Source organism: Papio anubis, chromosome 11 (genome assembly GCF_008728515.1).
Source record: "Papio anubis isolate 15944 chromosome 11, Panubis1.0, whole genome shotgun sequence".
In the NCBI taxonomy this organism is placed as follows: domain Eukaryota; kingdom Metazoa; phylum Chordata; class Mammalia; order Primates; family Cercopithecidae; genus Papio; species Papio anubis.
This window is the reverse complement of record NC_044986.1, coordinates 87221764-87244280: the sequence shown is the minus strand read 5'-3', so window position 1 is coordinate 87244280 and position 22517 is coordinate 87221764. Positions and strand designations below refer to the sequence as shown.

The 22517-nt window shown below is 44.4% G+C and overlaps 1 protein-coding gene and 1 non-coding gene across 10 annotated transcripts in view; both read right to left on the bottom strand.

Annotated features, from left to right (window-relative positions):
* Position 1: 1 nt before the first annotated feature.
* The window catches only part of ZNF487 (zinc finger protein 487), a 42102-nt gene continuing 19586 nt past the window's right edge, over positions 2–22517 (bottom strand). For 5 of the 9 annotated variants that reach the window (XM_031652367.1, XM_031652366.1, XM_031652368.1 and 2 more), the window contains 3 exons: positions 6350–6537; positions 5995–6090; positions 2–1157 (listed from right to left, as the gene is read on the bottom strand). In XM_031652367.1, the coding sequence (XP_031508227.1) occupies positions 673–1157; positions 5995–6090; positions 6350–6383 (615 nt within the window). In that variant the 5' untranslated portion in view covers positions 6384–6537 and the 3' untranslated portion in view covers positions 2–672. Of the gene's footprint in view, positions 1158–5994; positions 6091–6349; positions 6538–18426; positions 18464–19366; positions 19405–22517 lie in introns of those variants that run through there. The other 4 variants (XM_031652369.1, XM_031652370.1, XM_031652372.1 and 1 more) reach the window with 3 other exon arrangements.
* Positions 21914–21975, bottom strand: LOC116269584. Its single transcript, XR_004177206.1, has one exon. It is a non-coding gene; the product is annotated as a U7 small nuclear RNA (small nuclear RNA).

The window sequence follows — 22517 nt, the reverse complement described above, 5'->3', positions numbered from 1 at the left end:
CTAGGCAAAAGACTTCTCATCTTTATTGGGTGTTCTCACCCCAACCTGGGTTGTTTCTGCTATGGAATGAGTCCAAGAAGGTGAAGGTTTCTGAGCCTTCAGGATGTTGACAAGGGTTTCCTCTATGTTGTCTCTCTGATGTTTAGCAAAGTCAGGATTCTGGTAAAAGGTTTCATTATATTCATAGGGTTGCTCCCCTGTGTGTGTTCTCTGATGTGCTGTGAGGGATGACTTCTGGTAGAAGGTTTTCCCACATTCACTACATTCATAGAGTTTTTCTCCTCTCTGTTTTCTGATATACAGAAAGCTTTGGCTTACGGCAAAATGTACTAGCATGCTGATTAATTTTATAGGCATTCTTTCCTATACGTGTTTCTTGATGCTGAGTGAAATTTGGCTTCTTGCAGAATACTTTCAAATCTCTATTACAGTCAAAAGTTTTCTCTCCTCTGTAACTTCGTAGAATGAGGAGTGATTTCTTGCCAAAACTATTCTCTCGCATTACACTCATAGTGTTCCATCTCCATTAACTCTGTGGTGTTTACTTACAGGTGGCTTCTCACCAGACCTCCTCTCACATTCATTGAATTCATAGGAACTCTCCCTTATATGAGTTATCTGATGAACAATGAATATTGGTCTATCGGAAAGGCTCTCACATGTCCACTATATTCACAGGGTCTCCCATGAGCACACTCTCTTATGGGTAATGCAGGCTGCCTCTTCATGAAAAGCCTTCCCACACTGATTGTATTCAAAACACTGCTTCAGAGTTTGATGCCTAAATAGGTCCTCATTCTGAAAGACGGCTTTCCCATTTCCATCATATTCCAAAGGTTTCCCTCTGGCATAAGGATTTTCACGCTTCATACAAAGGAAAACTTTCCCATGTGCATTACACTCAGAAGGGTTCCTTATAAAGGAGCTTGTATTACTAATAATTAATTCCAAAATATAATTCAAATTCACTCCATATGAGTCACAGTTGCCACGTATTTTTCTTAATAGAATGGGGTTTGTGTCAAGATAAAATGTTTTTCCTAATACACCATTTCTGTCCATAGTCAGTGTTTTGTTGCTGAAAAAATCAACTTTCTGCAAATGCTGGTCTTGATTTTCCTGTCTCTTCTCCAACAGGTTATCATCTATGCAGCAGTCTAGAAACAAGAATAAGTTACCACAGATTATAAATGTTAATATATTTCTTATGAAAAGGAGACATATTCACATGCTTTTTTTTTTTTTTGGCACAGTGTCTGGCTCTGTCACCCAGGCTGGATTGTGCAGTGGTATAATCATGGCTCACTGCAGCCTCAACTTCCCAGGCTCAGGTGATGCTCCCACCTCAGCTTCTCGAGTAAATGGGATTACATGTATGTACTACCATGCCTGGCTAATTTTTTGTATTTTTTGTAGAGATGGAGTTTTTTGCCATGTTATCCAGGCTGGTCTCAAACTCCTGTTGCCCAGGCTGTAATGCAGTGGCAGCATCACAGCTCACTGCAGCCTTGACCTACTGGGCTCAAGAAATCCACCTGCCTCGGCCTCCCAAAGTGCTGAGATTACAGGCATAAGCCACTGTACCCGACCCAGGCTGTTCTTATAACAGGATCATATGCATACCTTTATTCATCTAGAATATCATCATGTAACTCATAGTCTGAGATTTCACTTATATGATCAATTACACTGTAATTACTAGAGTCTACAATGCTTCTGCTTCATCTTCTGATTTGCCTAATAATTGTGAAGAGACTTCCTCTTGTCAATTTTCTACTCTTTGCAATTAATGGAAGAAAATAAAAGTTCTCAACTTCAACTGTGCCCATTGAATTATTAAAAAAAAAAAAAAAAGAGAGAGAGAGAGAGTTGGGCACAGTGGCTCACGCCCGTAATTCCAGCACTTTCAGAGGCCGAGGAGGGTGGATCACCTGAAGTCAAGCGTTCCAGACCAGCTCGGACAACATGGCGAAACCACGTCTCTACTAAAAATACAAAAAGTAGCCAGGTGTGGTGGTGCGCACCTGTAATCCCAGCTACTCAGGAGGCTGAGGCAGGGGAATTGCTTGAACCCAGGAGGCAGAGGTTGCAGTGAGCTGAGATCATGCTACTGCATTCCAGCCTGGGTGACAGAGCAAGACTCAGTGTCAAGGAAAGGAAAGGAAAGGAAAGGGGAGGGGAGGGGAGGGGAGGGAGGAAGGAAAAAAGAAAGAAAGAAAAAGAAAGAAAGGAAAGAAAAGAAAGAAAGAAAAGAAACAAAACAAAAAGAAAAGGAAGAGTCAGGTACAGTGGTTGACACCTGTAATCCCAGCACTTTGGGAGGCCAAGGCAGGAGGATCACCTGAGGTCAGGAGTTCAAAACCAGCCTTGCCAACATGGCAAACCCCATCTCTAGTAAAAATACAAAAAAAAAAAAAAGCCAGGACACAGTAGTAGGTGTCTATAGTCCCATCTACTCGGGTGGCTGAGGCAGTAGAAGCACTTGAACCTGAGAGGTAGAGGTTGCAATGAGCTGAGATTGCACCGCTCCACTCCAGCCTGGGCAACAGAGTGAGACTCCATCTCAAAAAGAAATGAATAAACAAAATTAAAAAAAAAAAAAAGAAAGAAAGAAACTACAAATAAGGTTTCTCCAGGCTTCTTTTATATTTTTGTCACAAGTGATGCAATACTTCAAGCAGCTCAATAAGAAAACTGAAGGATGATATAATAGTGACAGTGATCTTCACTATTGTATTATCCTTATAAGCAATTCCATCATTCTATTCTTTTCTATTTTAGTTTATTTTACCACAGTTGGACATAACTGATGAGTAATGTTGAAATAATTGCTAAGGAAATAACATAGCAAAATGTTTCAAACTTTAGAAAAATAGATCACTAAAATAGTATCATGCTTCTTAGATTATAAATGGGACCAATTAACTCAAATGATAACAGCAAAAACAGAATGAGTTTCATTCAATTAAAAAATATAAGTAGGCCAGGCACAGTGGATCAAGCCTCTAAACTAGCATTCTGGGAGGCAGAGGTGGAAGAATTGCTTAAGGCCAGGAGTTCAAGACCAGTCTGGGCAACACAGCAAGACCCCATCAGTACAAGTTTATATAGATACATATATACACACACACACATATATATATATATATATAAATTTTCTCTTTGTTTATCTAAGTTAGAAAAAAAAATTTTTTTTGAGATAGGATCAAAAGAGATCAACCTGCACTCCAGCCTGGAAGACAACGCGAGACTCCATCTCATTTAAAAAAAAAAAAAAAAAAAGAACTGTGTCAAAAATAAACTCAAAAGTTAAATTTGGGTCCACTGAGAGGTAACATTCTATTTTGTTTATTATTTGGACCATATATCATTTATACTTCTTTTATATTCTAAGGTTTCCTGTTCACATTTCATATATGATTCTCAAACTCCATATAGCTTGATTTTTGTTTTGTTGTTACAGACAGGCTCTTACTCTGTCATCCAGACTGGAATGCAGTGGCATGATCATAGCTCACTGCAGCTTCAAACTCCTGGGCTCAAGCGATCCTCCCACTTCAGCCTCCCAAAACTGAGACTACTGGTGTACGACCATGTCTGGGTAATTTATTTATTTATTTATTTTTGAGAAGGAGTTTCACTCTCATTGCCCAAGCTGGAGTACAATGGCACAATCTCGGCTCACCACAAACTCCGCCTCCTGGGTTCAAGTGATTCTCCTGCCTCACCCTCCCAAGTAGCTGGGATTACAGGCATGCACCACCACGCCCAGCTAATTTTGTATTTTTAGTAGAGACGGGTTTTTCCATGTTGGTCAGGCTGGTTCGAACTCCCAACCTCAGGTGATCCGCACACCTTGGCCTCCCAAAGTGCTGGGATTATAGGCAGGAGCCTCCGTGCCTGGCCTAATTTTTCATTTTTTGTACAGATGGATCCTCATTATGCTGCCTAGGCTGGCCTCAAACTCTTGACCTCAAGCAATCCTCTTGGGTTGGTCTCCCAAAGTGCTGGGATTACAGGAGTGAGCCACCGTACTGAGCTTATATAACTTGGTTTTTGATTTGACAATATCCATCTTTTAGTAAGATGGTTTAGCCCCTTTCACTGTATTATGACTTCTAAAATAACTGGATTGGTTTTCTCTTTTTCACTTAAGAGTTTCCAGTTGTTCTAATTTTTACCGGCCTTTCCCCACTCTTTCATTTCTTTTTTTTTTTTTTGAGATGGAGTCTTGCTCTTGTCACCCAGGCTGCAGTGCAGTGGCACGATCTCTGCTCGCGCCAATGTCTGCTTCCCGGGTTGAAGTTTCTCCTGCCTCAACTTCCTGAATAGCTGGGATTACAGGCATCCACCACCACACCCAGCTAATTTTTGTACTTTCAGTAGAGATGGCATTTTGCCATGCTGGTCAGGCTGATCTCGAACTCCTGACCTCAGGTGACCAACCCGCCTCGGCCTCCCAAAGTGCTGGGATTACAGGCCTGAGTCACCAAGCCCGGCCTCATCGGTCTTTTTTTTTTTTTTTTTTAGTCTAATCCAATACATTTAATTTTTTTCTTTTCCATTTTCTTCTTTTTAAAAGTCTAGAAATTACACATATTACTTTCTTTTAGCATTTACTCATTACATGTTACCATTTATATTTAATGCAACAGTATTTCTTCTTAACAACGAAAGGAATTTAGAGGCCAGGCGCAGTGGCTCATACCTGTAATCCCAGCACTTTGGGAGGCCAAGGGGGGCAGATCACTTGAGGCCAGGAGTTTGAGACCAGCTTGGCCAAGATGGCAAAACCTCATCTCTACTAAAAATACCAAAACTAGTCAGGTGTGGTGATACACACCATCTGTGGTCCCAACTACTAGGGAGGCTGAGGTATGAGAATCTCTGAGCCTGGGAGGCAGAGGTTGCACTGAGTCAAGATTGTAACACTGCACTCTAGCCTGTGAGACAGAGAGAGACTGTCTCAAAAAAAAAAAGAAAAGAAAAAAAAAAAAAGAAAGAAAAAGAAAAAGAAAAAAAAACAAGGATTTTAGAACACAATTCAGATCAACTGGTAACTGATTCACATGTTGGATTATTTTTCAGTATTTTATTTTTATTGTTTTACATCCAACTGGGCATCATTACTATTTTATACAAAGAATGTTTGTTTAAATTTATGTGTCTATCTCTTATTTCTTCCCAAAACTGTTTCTCCCCATTTTCTCCCATCCAGTTAATGGTATCATCACACAGCCAGTGCCTCAGTATAAAACCTTTGAGATCATGCTTATTAGCTTTTTCTTATGCCCATAATCCAATTTAGCAGCAAATTCTGTTTTGGCTACAAATTCCAAATATATAGCACCCCAGTGAGCAGTCTGTCTGACAGCATCTCTCACATGCTCCCCATTACCCCGACTTCCACCCAGCCCGGCTCACTGCTGTCCTGCACAAATGACACTCTGGCCTAAGGTTCACGACACAGGATATACCATCTGGCCAGAATATTCCACTGACACATGATTCAAATCTGTGTTTATTAAACTACTGACTTCAAAAAGGCCCTTCCACAAAGCGCACACTACATCTCATTCTTTTCTACCAATAGAACACAGCCATGGTATTAGAGCTATATCTCTAACACAGATGGAACTGCCAACATCGTAGCTGCCAAATTAATACGTATTGAATAAATACATAATATATGATGAAAAGAAGATAACTGAAATGATATAGAAGGAAGAGTCAAATGACATTCATTTGACAAAACTGAGAGAGGCAAGGATTAAGTTTTTGGAAGAAAACAAAGATCATTTAGCTGTTATCTGCTGGTGTGTAATAATATATACATCTGAGGCAAGCAGGCCAGCTCTTCTTAGTCACTTCCAAAGTTCTGGTAACTCTAAAAATGTATTCCTGAAAAATTTCAAAGATGTCAATATGTGAACTATCTCCCTAGGATCCAATTTTTCCCTGGGATTATAGATTCCTATATACTTATTAACTCACCTAGGTGGCTCTGACTTGGGGACTCTTCCTCTAATATCCACAGCACCTCTCCATGCTCCAACTTGCAAATCACCACTGGTTTGGTAATATAATACCCTGTGAATGAAAATGACACAGGACGTGGGCCAGATAGCCTGTGGAGGACAAAGCTGTGTCTGCACAAAAATAGGTCCACTTGAGCATTTCATTACGGAAAACACCACAGATATTTTTTACAGTGCCCAAAAGGGATCAATCAAGCTTCAACTCCTGAGTTTCAAGCCTTTAACTCATAATCATACAAAGAAACCACCTGCAATCAGCAGCTAAAAAGGAAATAAATGTTATTTGGAGTTTTAAATTACACAATCCTTACCCACTGAGAGGAGGAGGCTGTAGTTCTCCAGCATCACGTCTCTGTACAGAGGAGGAGGTTGTAGTTCTCCAGCATCACATCTCTGTACAGGGTCCTCTGGGCAGGGTTCAGATGCTGCCACTCCTCCTGGGTGAAGCCCAAAGCCACATCACTGAAGGACACTGATCCCTAGAACAGTACGTTTCATTCTATAGTGATCAGAAGTGGAGAACACACAACATGTATGAGATCTAACACCTTGTCATGTTCACTGTTGATAGCTGAAGAGAAAATGCTACATAAGATGCCTACTATTAATATTATACATTGTAGGAAAATGAGAAATCCTGGTATGAGGACTCTGCTGGTATACTGATTGCTTTTTTTTCTAGACAGGGTTTCGCTTTGTCACTCAGGCTGGAGTGCTGTGGCATGATTACAACTCACTGCAATCTTGACCACTGGGGCACAAGCAATTCTCCCACTTCAGCCTCCCAAGTAGCTGGGACAACAGGCACACGCCACCACACCCAGCTAATTTTTTATTTGTAGAGACAAGATCTCACCATGTTGCCCAGGCTGGTCTTGAACTCCAGGCTCAAGCTATCCTCCTGCCCTGGCCTCCCAAAGTGCTGGGATTACAGATGTGAACCACTATGCCCAGCTTACTTTCTTAATTCATACAAAAATTATATGAGGTCCCGCTAGTGATAGATGCAGGAGGTAGATAAGGGGGGGTCCCCGGAGAATCTCCGACCAACCCCACAAGTGTTTACACCAGATGCTTTTCTGCAGATAAGGGAATCTGCCCAGGGTCTTGTCTGCACATGCCTGCAACAGACTGAGGACCCACCTGCGTACTGGGAGAATGAGGTGGAGGCAGGGGAAGTTTGAGCCTTGTGCAGGGGGGAGGAGCCTGGCCTCCTAAGATCCTGTGTGGTGGCCTGGTAGTCAATCTGTGAGGTGGCAGCCTTTTAGCAGATTGATTAAAAAAGAAAATTGATTTAAAAAAAAAACCTAGGCTGAGCGTGGTGGCTCATGCCTGTAATCCCAGCACTTTGGGTGGCCAAGGCAGGCAGATCACTTGAAGTCAGAAGTTCAAGACCAGCCTGGTCAACGTGGTGAAACCCTGTCTCTACTAAAAATACAAAAAGTAGTCAAGCATAGTGGTGCGCACCTGTAATTCCAGCTACTAGGGAGGCTGAGACAGGAGAATCACTTGAACCTAGGAGGTGGAGGTTGCAGTGAGCCAAGATCATGCCACTGCACTCCAGTCTGGGTGACAGAGCTAGACTCCTGTCTCAAAATATAGGTAATAAATCATTTTTCCTTTTAGAGGCCAGGTCTTGCTGTTTTGCCCATGCTGGAGTACATTCACAGGGATGATCATAGCATGCTATAGCCTCAAATTCCTGGGCTCAAGCAATACTCCTGCCTAAGCCTCCCAAGTACCTGGGGCTCCAGGAAGGTTACCCAGGCTGTAGTGCAATGGCGCGATCTCAGTTCACTGCAACCTCCACCTCCCAGGTTCAAGCAATTCTCCTGCCTCAGCCTCCTGAGTAGCTAGCGTTACAGGGGCGCGCCACTAGGCCTGGTTCATTTTTGTATTTAATAGAGACGGGGTTTCATCATGTTGGTTAGGGTGGTCTCAAACCCCTGACCTCAACCCGCCTCAGCCTCCCAAAATGCTAGGATTACAGGCTTGAGCCACCGTACCCAGCCCCTGCTTTTTTTTTTTTTTTTGAAACACGGTCTTGTTCTGTCATCCAGGCTGGAGTGCAGCGGCACGAACACAGCTAACTGCAGCTTCAACCTCCTGGGCTCAAGCAATCTTCTCACCTCAGCCTCCTGAGTAGCTAGGACTACAGATGCATACCACCATCCCGTTAATTTTTTTGTCTTTTCACAGAGACAGAGTTTCACCATGTTGCCCAGGTTAGTCTCTAACTCCTGGGCTCTAGCGATCTGCTGGCCTCAGCCTCCCAAAGTACTGTGATTCCAGGCATAAGTCGCTGCACCGGGCTGATTTTTAAATTTTTGGAGAGATGGGGTCTCACTATGTTACCCAGGTTGGTTTCAAACTCCTGGGCTCAACTGATCCTCCCACCTTAAGCCTCCCAAAGTGTTGTGATTACAGGCATAAGCCACCTTGCCCAGCTTGGCTGTTGTTCTTAAGTTGCTTTTATAAAAGGTGGAGAAGGTAAGCTGACATTTGGTTCTGGGGGGAAAAAAAAAAAAGGTGGCCTGTAATCCCAGCTACTCAGGAGGCCGAGGCAGGAGAATCGCTTGAACCTGGGAGACAGAGGTTGCAGTGAGCCGAGATTGCACCATTGCACTCCAGTCCGGGCGACAGAGCAAGACTTCGTCTCAAAAAAAAAAAAAAAAGGCGAAGGAGATCCACTGAATTTCTATTTAAACGGGAAAAAAGGGGCCGGGCACAGTGGCTCACGCCTGTAATCTCAGCACTTCGGCAGGCTGAGGCGGGCAGACCACGAGGTCAGGAGTTCAAGACCAGCCTGGCCAATATGGTGAAACTCTGTCCACTAAAAATACAAAAATTAGCTGGGCATGGTGGCGCATGCCTGCAATCCCAGCTACTTGGGAGGCTGAGGCAGGAGAATTGGTTGAACCAGGACCCAGGAGGCGGAGGCTGCAGTGAGCCGAGATTGTGCCACTGCACTCCAGCCTGGGCTACAGAGTGAGACTCCATCTCAAAAAAAAAGGGGGTGGGGGTGGGGGAGTGGGGGGGCAGGTGTGATGGCTCATGCCTGTAATCCCAGCACTTTGGGAGGCTGAGGTGGGCAGATCATGAGGTCTGCAGATCGAGACCATGCTGGCTAACACAGTGAAACCCCGTTTCTACTGAAAATACAAAAAACTAGCTCCACATGCTGGCTGGCACCTGTAGTCCCAGCTACTCGGGAGGCTGAGGCAGGAGAATGGTGTGAACCTGGGAGGCAGAGCTTGCAGTGAGCTGAGATCACGCCACTGCACTCCAGCCTGGGCAGCAGAGCAAGACTCCATCTCAAAAAAAAAAGGAAAAAAAGGTATGTCAAAAACAAAAATTATAAATGGGCTTATCTTACTATATATTACTGTTTATTATGAACTCCTCTAATAAAAAGAAAAATACTCCAGTGAAAAGAAAAAGTCCCAAAACAGAGTTAAATAGTGTCCTATGCCGGGCGTGGTGGCTCATGCCTCTAGTCCCAGCACTTTGGGAGGCCGAAACAGGCAGATCATCTGAGGTCAGGAGTTCCAGACCAGCCTGGCCAACATGGTAAAACCCTGTATCTACTAATAATAGGAAAAAATTAGCCAGGCACGGCTACTCGGGAGGCTGAGGCAGGAGAATTGCTTGAACCAGGGAGGCAGAGGTTTCAGTGAGCCAAGATCATGCCATTGCACTCCAGTCTGGGGGAACAAGAAGGAAACTCTGTCTCAAAAAAAAAAAAAGTGTCCTAATATATGGTCAAGTCCCAAAGGATGATCAACTTTTTTTTTTTTTTTTTGAGACAGAGTCTCGCTTTGTTATACAGACTGGAGTGCAGTGGCACAAACATGGCTCACTGCAACCTCTACCTCCCAGACTCAAGTGATCCTCCCGCCTCAGCCTCCCAAAGTGCTAGGATTACAGGCATGAGCCACTGCACCTACCCAGCCAATGATCAACTTATTAAATATGGTTGACATATTTAATATTTAATTATAAATGATTATAAATTATAAATCCTTTATAAATTATAACAGAATAAGTTGGAAGGCTCCCTAGGAAACATACTCCAGGAAAAGGACACATTTGGTACAAAGACAAAAGTGGTGTTATGACTAGTACATCCAGCAAGAAGGTAAGTCGAGCTGGAGCATAGTGATCAAGAGGCTGAGAAGGAAGTGAAGTCAGAGATGTAATGGACCACATAACCCACTGGTGGAATTTTGGCTTTTACTCAGTAAAAAACGTAGATGTTGGGCAGAGGATTGCTGTTTAGCAACCTGACTCATCCTACACAGGCACTCTAAATGCTAAGCCAGAGGCCAAGGTCTGAGCAGCAACAAGACTGCTCTGCAACGGTTGCTGTAATCCAGGCAAAAGATGTCATGGAGAGGATTGCAAAAGGTCAGACTCTGTGGATATATTCCGGATGTATGCCCCAGAGGTTTTTCTGACAAATAAGATGTGTAAGACAAGAAAAAAACAGGTCAAAAATAATTCCAAGGGGTCTGCTATCAAACAAGAAGGCGAAGGAATGCCCCAGAGGTTGTGGGTTTGGGAGAGAAAATCCAAGAGGCCAGTTTTAATCATGTTGAGCTTGGGTCTATGAAATACTCAAGCAGAGATGTGGAGTGGACAGTTAATTATATGCATCCAAAGTGTAAGAAGAAATCTGAGCTGGAGAGATTACCAGGAGGGATCAGGCCCCAGAGAGTACTGCTGACAAGACACTGCCAAGGGAGAGGCCTCGGCCAGACAAAGTACAAGTGATAACAAAAGGAGGCAGCCAAATGCCAAGGTAAATAGGGGCAGGTCCCCAGTGCAACCTCCAAGCCAAAGACAGTTTAAAGCCTGAAAGCCAAGATACAAGTTAAATCCTCAGACCAGACTGAGAACTTGTCTTCCTCTTTGGCATGCTTTCCTCTAATCCCCGCTTTTCATCTATTTTATATATAGCTACCCTTTCCTAATTGGGTTTTTTTTTTTGAGACGGAGTCTCGCTGTCACCCAGGCTGGAGTGCAGTGGCGCGATCTCGGCTCACTGCAAGCTCCACCTCCCGGGTTCACACCATTCTCCTGTCTCAGCCTCCCGAGTAGCTGGGACTACAGGCGCCCGCTACCACGCCCGGATAATTTTTTGTATTTTTAGTAGAGACGGGGTTTCACCGTGTTAGCCAGGTCAGGAGATCTCGTGATCCGCCCACCTCGGCCTCCCAAAGTGCTGGGACTACAGGCGCGAGCCACCGCGCCCGACCTCTCCTAACTGGTTTTCTACACTGGCATGCCCACCATTGAGTGGTGTCTTCACTTTAACGTTTTTTGCATACTCACAAACCAATGAGCCCACACTCTCCATTCTGAGTCCCATAAGAAAGACCCCCGACTCAGTCAGTAGAGGGGGAGACAGCTTGGCTTCAGAGAGAGACGATTTGACTTCAGAGAGACAGCTTGACTTCAGAGCAATGGCTTGACTTCAGGCAAAGGGCAACCTGACTTCAGGGAAGGCAACCTACCCTTCCCGTTCCCTTTCCAGTTCCCCTCTCTACTGAGAGCCATTTTCTTTGCTCAATAAAATTATCTGCCTTCACTATCCTTCAATTTGCCTGTGTGACCTCATTCTTCTTGGACACCAGACGAGAGCTCAGGATCCACCGAGTGCGGGTACGTAGAAAGACTGTCACACTGGTCCTTTGTCCTCACCAGAGGAGGGCAGCCACCCCATGCAACGAGGCAAGGGGCCAACTAAGCTGCTAACACACAGCTGTCTGCAGACAGCAAAACTAAGAGAGCACTGTAATACTTCCTCTAGGGTTCTGGGGTTGTGGGCACCCTCACCTTGGCACCGCCATCCATGTGTGCGAGCAAGTGCGGGATCTGGCTAGCCATTCTGGACACGGAGCTTGTTCCTGCCAGTGCCCAGAGCAGCCAGCCAGATCCTGCACTCACTCACGTGCTCCATCCTGCAAGTGGTTGAGCGCGGTGGGCTGACTAAATGGGACAGCCCTGTCACGAGTCCAACAAAGGGGCCAAGAAAAATCCTGCATCGCAATGACCAAGGACTACACATAAACATTCAGTGGCAGGAAGAAAAGGAGGAACCAGCAAACGATGAGAGAAGGAAAGTTAAAAGTTAAGTCTGGCAACATGGTGTAACCCTGTCTCTACAAAAAAATACAAAAATTAGTGTGGTGGTGCATGCCTGTAGTCCCAACTACTTGACAGGCTGAGGTGGGAGGATCACTTGAACACCTACATCTGAGCCCGGGATGTCGGGGCTGCAATGAGCTATGATCATGCCACTGTACTCTAGCCTGTGTGACAGTGAGACGCTGTTCAAAAAAGAAAGGAAAAAGTTAAGGCAAAGTACAGTGGCTGTCACCTATAATCCCAACACTTTGGGAGGTCAAGTTAGGAAAAGTGCTTGAGCCCAGGACTTCCACACCAGCCTGGGCAACATGGCAAATCCCATCTCTACAATAAATAGAAAAATTGCCCCAGCGTGCTTGCTTACGCCTGTAATCCCAACACTTTGGAAGGCCGAGGTGGGTGGATCACCTGAGATCGAGAGGTCAAGACCAGCCTGACCAACATGGAGAAACCACATCTCTGCTAAAAATACAAAAAAATTAGCCAGGTGTGGTGGCGCATGCCTGTAATCCCAGCTACTCGGGAGGCTAAGGCAGGAGAATCGCTTGAACCCGGGAGGTGGAGATTGCAGTGAGCCAAGATCACACCATTGCACTCCAGCCTAGGCAACAAGAGCGAAACTCTGTCTCTAAATAAATAAATAGAAAAATTAACTGGGCGTGGTGGCATGCACCTGTAGTCCCAGCTACTCAGGAGACTAAGGTGGGAGTATCACCGAAGCCCAGGGAGCTCAAGGCTAAAGTGAGCCGTGATGGCACCACTGCACGCCAGCCTGGGCAACAGAGTAAAACACTGTTCCCCCAACCAAAACAAAATTAAAAGGGGAAGTTAAAAGGGTGTGGTGTCCTGTAAGCCAAGTGAAGAAAATCAACCAGAAGGGAAAAACACAGGCATACCTAAAAGACAATGTGCATTCAGTTCCAGACTACCGCAATAAAGCAAATGTCACTTGAGTCACATGAGTATGTTGGTTTCCCATGCATGTGAACGGTATGTTTTCACTATACTATAGTCTATTAAGTGTGCAATAGCATTATGTCTAGGAAACCAATGTACATGTCCTAATTTTTTTTTTTTTCTTTTGGAAGACAGAGTCTCGCTCTGTTGCCCAGGTTGGAGTGCAGTGGTGTGATCTCAGCTCACTGCAACCTCTGCCTCCTAGGTTCAAGAAATTCTCATGCCTCAGTCTCCCGAGTACCTGGGATTACAGGAGTACACCACCATGCCCACCTAATTTTTCTATTTTTTGGTAGAGACAGGGTTTCACCATTTTGGCCAGGCTGGTCTCAAACCCTTGGCCTCAAGTGATCTGCCCACTTTGGCCTCCCAAAGTGCATGAGCCACTGCATACAGACATATTCTAATTTTAAAATACTCCATGGCCTAAAAATGCAGGCCAGGTACACTGGTTCATGCCTGTAATCCTAGCACTTTGGAAGGCTGAAGTGGGAGGATCATTTGAACCAAGGAGTCAAAGATCAGCCTGGGCAACATAAGAGACCCCGTCTCTATTTTTAAAAATAAATAAATAAATGTTGGCCAGGCGCAGTGGCTCACGCCTATAATCCCAGCACTTTAGGAGGCCGAGGCTGGTGGATCACCTGAGGTCAGGAGTTCGAGACCAGCCTGGCCGACATGGTGAAAGCCCGTCTCTATAAAAATACAAAAATTAGCCGGGTGTGGTGTACGCCTGTAGTCCCAGGTGCTCGGAAGGCTGAGGCAGGAAAATCACTTAAACCCAGGAGACAGAGGTCACAGTGAGCCAAGGTCACACCACTGCACTCTAGCCTGGGTGAAAGAGCCAAACTATGTCTCAAAATATAAAGTAAAATAAAATAAATGCTAACAATCATCTGAGCCTATAGTGAATCATAATCTTTTTGCTGGTAGATGGTCTTGCCTCAATGTTGATGACTGCTGACTCATCAGAGTGGTGGTTTGCTGAAGGCTGGGATAGCTGTGCAATTTCTTAAAATAAAATGACAAGTATGCCACACTGATTGACTTTTTTTTTTTTTTTTTTTTGAGACAGAGTTTCACTCTTGTTGCCCAGGCTGGAGTGCAATGGCACAATCTCGGCTCACTGCAACCTCTGCCTCCCAGGTTCAAGCGATTATCCTGCCTCAGCCTCCCGAGTAGTTGGGATTACAGGCATGTGCCACCACGCCCGGCTAATTTTGTATTTTTAGTAGAGACGGGGTTTCTCCATACTGGTCAGGCTGGTCCCAAACTCCCGACCTCAGGTGATCCACCTGCCTCAGCCTCCAAAAGTGCTGGGGTTACAAACATGAGCCACTGCACTCGGCCGTCTCTTCCTTTCATGAAAGATTCCTCTATAGCACAAAATGCTGTTTAATTTTACCCATAGAACATCTTTCAAAATTGGATTCAATCCTCTCAAACCCTGCTGCTGCCTTATTAAGTTTATTTAAGTCTAAATTCTTTGTTGTCATTTTAACAATGTTCACAGCATCTTCACCAGGAATAGATCCAATCACAAGAAACAATTTTCTTCTCTCATGCATAAGAAGCAACTCCTCATCTGTTCAAGTTCTACCATAAGATTGCAGCAATTCAGTCACATCTTCGGGCTCCACTTCTAATTCTACTTCTCTTGCTATTTCCACATCTGCAGTGACTTCCTCCACTGAAGACTTGAATCCCTCAAAGTCATCCATAAGGGTTGGATTCAAGTTCTTCCAAATTCCTATTAATGTTGTTATTTGGACCTACTCCCATGAATCATGAATGGTCTTAGTGGCATCTTGAGCAGTGAATCCATTCCAGAAGGTATTCAATTTACTTTGCCCAGATCTATCAGAGGAATCACTATCCATGGCGGCTATAGCCTTACAAATTTCCTTTTTTTTTTTTCTGAGATACAGTCTCACTCTGTTGCCCACGCTGGTGTACAGCGGCACAATCTCGGCTCACTGCAACCTCTGCCTCCCAGGTTCAAGTGATTTTCCTGCCCCAGCCTCCCAAGTAGCTGGGATTACAGGTATGCAAGGTATGCACCACCATGCCCAGCTAATTTTTGTATTTTTAGTAGAAACAGGGTTTCACAATGTTTGCCAAGCTGGTCTCGAACTCCTGACCTGAGGTGATCCACCCGCCTTGGCCTCCCAAAGTGCTGGGATTACAGACATGAGCCACCACGCCTGGCCACAAATTTATTTCTTAAATAATAAAAGTTGAAGGTCAGGCGCAGTGGCTCACGCCTGCAATAACAGCACTTTGGGAGGCTAAGGTGGGTGGATCACGAGGTCAGGAGTTTGAGACCAGCCTGGTCAACATGGTGAAACCCTGTCTCTATTAAAAATACAAAAATTAGCCGGGAGTGGTGGCGTGTGCCTGTAGTCCCAGCTACTCAGGAGGCAGAGGCAGAAGAATCACTTGAACCTGGGAGGCGGAGGTTGCAGTGAGCTGAGATCATGCCACTGCACTCCAGCCTGGGCGACACTCCATCTCAAAAAAAGAAAAATGAAAAATAAAACTTGAAAGTCAAAATTACTCCTTGGCCAGGCGCAGTGGCTCACGCTTATAATCCTAGCACTTTGGGACGCTGAGGTGGGCAGATCACTTGAGGACAGGAGTTCAAGACCAGCCTGGCCAACATGGTGAAACCATCTCTACTGAAAAAAATACAAAACAATTAGCCGGCAGGCACCTGTAATCTCAGCTACTCAGGAGGCTGAGACAGGAGAATTGCCGAACCTAGGAGGCAGAGGTTGCAGTGAGCCGAGATCATGCCATTGCAATCCAGCCTGGACAACAAGAGCGAAACTCTGTCTCAAAAAAAAAAAACAAAAAAAATTACTCTTTGATCCATGGGCTGTAGAATGTATGTGTGCTAGTAAGCATGAAAACAACATTAATTTCATACCTCATAGCTCTTGTGTGACTAGTTGTTGATGAGCAGTAACATTTTGAAGAAATATTTTTTTCAGAACATTAGGACTCAATAATTTGTTTAAAATAATCAGTAAACCAGCTGGGCATGGTGGCTCATGCCTGTAATCCCAGCACTATGGGAGGCCGAAGTGGGTGGATCACGAGGTCAGGAGTTGGAGACCAGCCTGACAAACATGGTGAAACTCCATCTCTACTAATAATACAAAAATTAGCTGGGGGTGGTGGTGTACACCTGTAATCCCAGCTACTCAGGAGGCTGAGGCAGGAGAATCATTTGAACCAGGGAGGCAGAGGTTGCAGTGAGCTGAGATCACGCCACTGTACTCCAGCCTGGGCGACAAAGCAAGACTCCATCTCGAAAAAAAAAAAAAAAAGAAAAGAAAAAAAAATTCAGCAAACTATGCTATAAACAATATGCCAGCCAGGCACAATGGCTCATGCCTGTAATCCTAGTACTTTGGGAGGCCAGGACGGGTAGATCACCTGAGATCAGGAGTTCAAGACCAGCCTGGCCAACATGATGAAACCCAGTCTCTACTAAAAATACAAAAAATTAGCCGTGCGTGGTAGCACGCACCTGTAATCCCAGCTACCCACGAGGCTGAGACAGAAGAATCACTTGAACCAGGAGGCAGAGGTTTCAGTGAGCTGAGATCGTGCCACTGTACTCCAGCCTGGGTGACACGGTGAGACTCTGTCTCAAAACAAAAAAGAAAAGAAAAGAAAAAAAAGTTTTCCTTTGCATTTACATTTGGGCTGTTTGGCACAAGAGGCCTAATTTGGGCCTGTCTTGGCATTTGATATATGCCTTCCTCATCAAGCTTAATTATTTCTAGCTTCTGAATTTAAGTGGGAGATGTATAACTCTTCCTCTCACTTGAACGCTGAGAGGCCACTGTAGGGTAGTTAACTACCCTAATTTCAATATTGTTGTGTCTCAAGGAATAGGGAGGCAAGAGAAAAAGGGAGAAAGAAAGGGGAACAGCCAGTCAGTGAAGCAGTCAGAATACAGGCAACATTTGTTAATTTTAACTGACTTATATACAGTTTAGGGTATCTCAAAACAATTACAATAATAACAGAAATCACGGATCACAGATCACCATAATAGATAATAATAAAAACGTCTGAAATAGTGCCAGAATTACCAAAATGTGACCCAGACACACAACATGAGCACATGCTAAAAAAGAAAAATAGTTGTGAGACTGTGGCTCATGCCTACAGTCCCAGGGCTCTGGGGGACCAAGGTGGGAAGATCACTTGATGCCAACTGTACACAACTGTAGTCCCAGCTACTCAGGAGGCTGAGGCACGAGAATCGCTTGAACCCAGGAGGCCAAGGTTGCAGTGAGCTGAGATCAAGCCACTGCACTCCAGCCTGGTGACAGAGGGAGACTCTGTCTCAAAAATAAATAAATAAATAAATAAATAAATAAATAAATAGTGTCTACAGATTTGCTCAATGCCGAGTTTCCACAAACTTTCAATTGTTAAAAAAAAAAAAAAGAAAAGAAAAAAGAAAAAAAGCGCAATATCTGCAAAGTACATTAAAGCAAGGGACAATAAAACGAGGTGTGCCTGTAATCAATGATACCAAATGTGGCTAGAAAGCCATGTAAGATGGGCTGGGCATAGTAGCTCAACCCTATAATCCCAGCACTTTGGGAGGCAGAGGTTGCAGTGAGCTGGGATCGCACCACTGCACTCCAGCCTGGGCAACAGAGCAAGACTCTGTCTCAAAAACAAACAAACAAACAAACAGAAAGAGTAATTCACTAGATAATTAATTTTTTAAAAAGAAAGTCATGTTAAGAGGAAGACTGAAGATTTCACCACTAGAGGTCACTGCTGGGATAGCCTTAAGGACTGGGATAGCCTTAAGGCTTTGAGTTCCCTACAGACCAACCTTGGAGATAAAGAGACAAAAAGCAAAGTAAACTGTGAACAAGTTTTGGTCTGAATGGGGTTATGCGAATTAGTGTGTGTGAGACATAGCTTTGCCCTGGAACAAACACACCTGCCACCCACCTGGGGATGACAAAAGACAAGGTAGAAAGAAACAACTTGGACTTGTATCAAGTTCTAAAGTATAATTTCCCTAATATAAAGAAATTAAATCTATAATTTTAAAACTATTCATAAAGAAAAGCCAGACCCTAGAAAAATTCACTGCTGTAATTTTACAAGCAATAAGGAATAAATAGCACCAAACTTACACAAGCACTTATGGAGAATAAAGAGAAAATACTAAACATATTTTCTGAAACAGGCATAAAATTAATATAAACACCTAACAAAGGCCAGGGGCAGTGGCTCATACCTGTAATCCCAACGTTTTGGGAGGCCAAGGCAGGAGGATCACTTGGGCCCAGGAGTTCAAGACCAGCCTGGGCAACATACCAAAACACCATCTCTAAAAAATATATAAAAAATTAGCCAGGCATTATGGTACATGCCTGTAGTCCCACCTACTCAGGAGGCTGAGATCAGAGGATTGCTTGAGCCCAGGAGTTCAAGGGAGAGGTGAGTTATGATCATCACACCACTGCACTCCAGCCTGGTAACAGAGCAAGTTACAAACAGAGCAAAAACAAAACAGAGCAAGTTTTGTTTTTTGTCTCAAAAAAACAAAAGGCTGGGCTGGGCACGTTGGCTCCGAGGCAGGCAGATTACCTGAGGTCAGGAGTTTGAGACCAGCCTAACAAACATGGTGAAACCCTGTTTCTACTATAAAATACAAAAAGTAGACGGGCGTGATGGCTAACCCCTGTAATCCCAGTTACTCAGGAGGCTGAGGCAGGAGAATCGCTTGAACCGGGGAGGTGGAGGTTGCAGTGAGCAGAGATCGCACGACTGCACTCCAGCCTAGGCGACAACGGTGAAACTCCGTCTCAAAAAATAAATAAATAAATATTAGAAGAGGCCAGGTTTGACAGCTCACGCCTGTTATCCCAGTATTTTGGGAGGCCAAGATGGGCAGATCACTGGAAGACAGGAGTTTAAGACCAGCCAGGCCAACACGGTGAAACTGTGTCTCTCTAAAAATACAAAAATTAGCCAGTCCTGGTGGTGCATGCCTGTAATCTCAGCTACTTGGGAGGCAGAGGCACAAGAATCACTTGAACCCAGGAGGTGAAGGTTGCAGTAAGCTGAGATAGCGCCACTACACTTCAGACTAGGCAATAGAGTGAGACTCTGTCTCCAAAAAAAAAAAAGACTTTTAAGAAAGGAAAATAACAGCCAGGCGTGGTGGCTCATACCTGTAATCTCGACACTTTGGGAGGCTGAGGTGGATGGCATCTGAGGTCAGGAGTTCAAGACTAGCCTGGTCAAGATGGCGAAACCCCGTGTCTACTAAAAATATAAAAAATTAGCTGGGCATGGTGGCAGACGCCTGTAATCTCAGCTACTCAGGAGGCTGAGGTATGAGAATCACTTGAACCAAGGAGGCAGAGGTTGCCATGAGCTGAGATCATGCCACTGCACTCCAGCCTGGGTGACAGAGCAAGACTTGGTCTCAAAAAAAAAAAAAAGAAAGAAAACAACAGACTCTTTCAGAAACAAAGACACAAAAATATCTAACAATTTGTCATGGAATATATTTTAAAAGGATAAAACAACAATATAACTTTGTTCCTGGAAAATAGGCTGGTTTAACATTTGAAAATCAAAACATTAACAAAATTAACTCGATCCATAGGTTAATATCAATCAATCCACTGAAAAAGAAGAAAACAATATAATCATCTCAATAATAATTAAATTCATTCTTCTGGTCTATTAGCTAAAAACAAATAATAATAATTAAACGGCCGGACGCAGTGGCTCACGCTTGTAATCCCAGCACTTTGGGAGGCCAAGGCAGGCAGATCATGAGGTCAGGAGATCGAGACCATCCTGGCTAACACGGTGAAACCCCATCTCTACTAAAAATATAAAAATTAGCCAGGCGTGGTGGCGGGCGCCTGTAGTCCCAGCTACTCGGGAGGCTGAGGCAGGAGAATGTTGTGAACACAGGAGGCAGAGCTTGCAGTGAGCCGAGATTGAGCCACTGCACTCCAGCATGGACGACAGAGTGAGACTCTGTCTCAGAAAAAAAAAATAATAATAATAATAATAATTAAACTCACAGCCTGAGCAACATGGCAAAACCCTGTCTGTAGAAAAAATAAAAAAATTAGTCAGGCATTGTGCTGTGCACCTGTAGTTCCAGCTACCTGGGAGACTAAAGTCAGAGGATTGCAGTGAGCTGTGATCGCACCACTGCACTCCAGACTGGGTGACAGAGTGAGACCCGACTTAAAAATTTTTCTTAAAAAGTTCAAATTCAGTACCCACTGGATGATAAAAAGTCTCAGCAAACCAAGGGCCAGGTGCAGTGGCTCACTCCTGTAATCCCAGCATTTTGGGAGGCCAAGGTGGGTGGATCACCTGAGGTCAGGAGTTCGAGACCAGCCTGGCCAACATGGCGAAACCCCGTCTCTACTAAAAGTGCAAAAATTAGCTGGGTGTAGTAGCATATGCCTATAGTCCCAGCTACTCGGGAGGCTGAGGCAGGAGGGTCATTTGAACCTGGGAGGCAGAGGATGAAGGGAGCCAAGACCATGCCACTGCACTCTAGCCTGGATGACAAAGTGGGACTATGCCTAAAAAAAAAAAAAAAAGAAGAAAGAAAAGAGAGAAAGAGAGACAGAGAGAGAGAGAGGAAGAGAGAGAGACTAGATACCTTGGAAACAGCAATAATGAGAGGCAGGAAGAGGAAGAAGACTTCACTGACAAGAGAGAAAAGAAATAATTACAGAGGAAGAAATAGATCAGAAACCAACTGAGAAGACATTCTAGGGAGATTAAACATGAGCATCAACTGGACAGAATGCTCAATTAAGGCAAGCACTAAAGTATCCATGACATTTGGATACCCCTACCAGGCAGAACCAGCAAGCCATGTTGTTCAAAATGAGAAAGGGAAACGTGGAGATACTTGCCAGAAAATACAGCTTTAACCTTGCTGTTGTACAATCTATACATACATTTAAGGAGTTTATCTGAAGGTGATATAATCCATTCTTTCATGCAGCTATCTCAGCTTCTATGCCTGGATCAAGCAGGACCATCAGAAAGAGGTCTATGGGACCAAGGTGCCTCCATCCCTAGAAATGCACTGACTGGAGTACTCCACCCGCACGAAGTACTCAATTACAGGCAGCAGACTGCACTGATTTCTGGTACTCATTGAAAGAATGAAGACTGTCTACTAAGCCATCTACAGGAAAACTGGAAAAAGAATGTTTTTTAGACTTCAATGCCAATAACTCTTTTTTTTTTTTTTTTTTTAAGGGGCTTTCCAGTGTGAAAGGAAAATAAATCTTGGGGCACCAAAATCACTAAGCTAAAGAGAAAAGTCAAGCTGGGAACTGCTAAGGGCAAGCCTGCCTCTCATTCTATTTAAAGTCACCCCTCTGCTCACTGAGATAAATGCAAAACTGATTGCCTCCTTTGAAGAGGCTAATCAGAAACTCAAAAGAATGCAACTATTTGTCTCTTACCTACCTAAGATCCCGCAAGCCACCTGCCCTCCAAGTTGTCCCACCTTTGCTTCCAGTTGTCCTTCCTTTCCGGACTGAACCAATGTTCATCTTACATATATTGATTGATGTCTCAAGTCTCCCTAAAATGTATGAAACCAAAGTGTGCTCTGCCCACATTGGTGCATGTCTGATCAGGACCTCCTGAGGCTGTCACAGGCGCATGTCCTCAACTTTGGCAAAATAAAGTTTCTAAATTAACTGAGGCCCATCTCAGATATTTTGGGTTCACACTGGCAAAAAGTGGAAAGCCTGCTAGACAAATTCTAAGAGCCGTAACTCTTTTGAGTCTAGTTCTGTTGCCAAGGTTGGAGTGCAGTGGCGGGTTCTCGGCTCACTGCAAGCTCCGCCTCCCGGGTTCACCCCATTCACCTGCCTCAGCCTCCCGAGTAGCTGGGACTACAGGCGCCCACCACCATGCCTGGCTAATTTTTTGTATTTTTAGTAGAGATGGGGTTTCACCGTGTTAGCGAGGATGGTCTCCAGCTCCTGACCTCGTGATCCGCCCGCCTCGGCCTCCCAAAGTGCTGGGATTACCGCACCCAGCAAAGAGCTGTAAATCTTAATGTCTCATGAAGAATTCTTTTTTGTTTGTTTGTTTTTTAAATTAAGGCGGAGTCTCCCTCTGTTGCCCACGTTGGAGTTCAGTGGCATGATCTCGGCTCACTGCAACCTCCAACTCGCATGTTCAAGCTGTCTCATGAGAAATTCTTTTCTTTTTTCCCAAGACGGAGTCTTGCTCTGTCGCCCAGGCTGGAGTGCAGTGACACGATCTCAGCTCACTGCAACCTCCACCTCCCGGGTTTAGGCGATTCTCCTGCCTCAG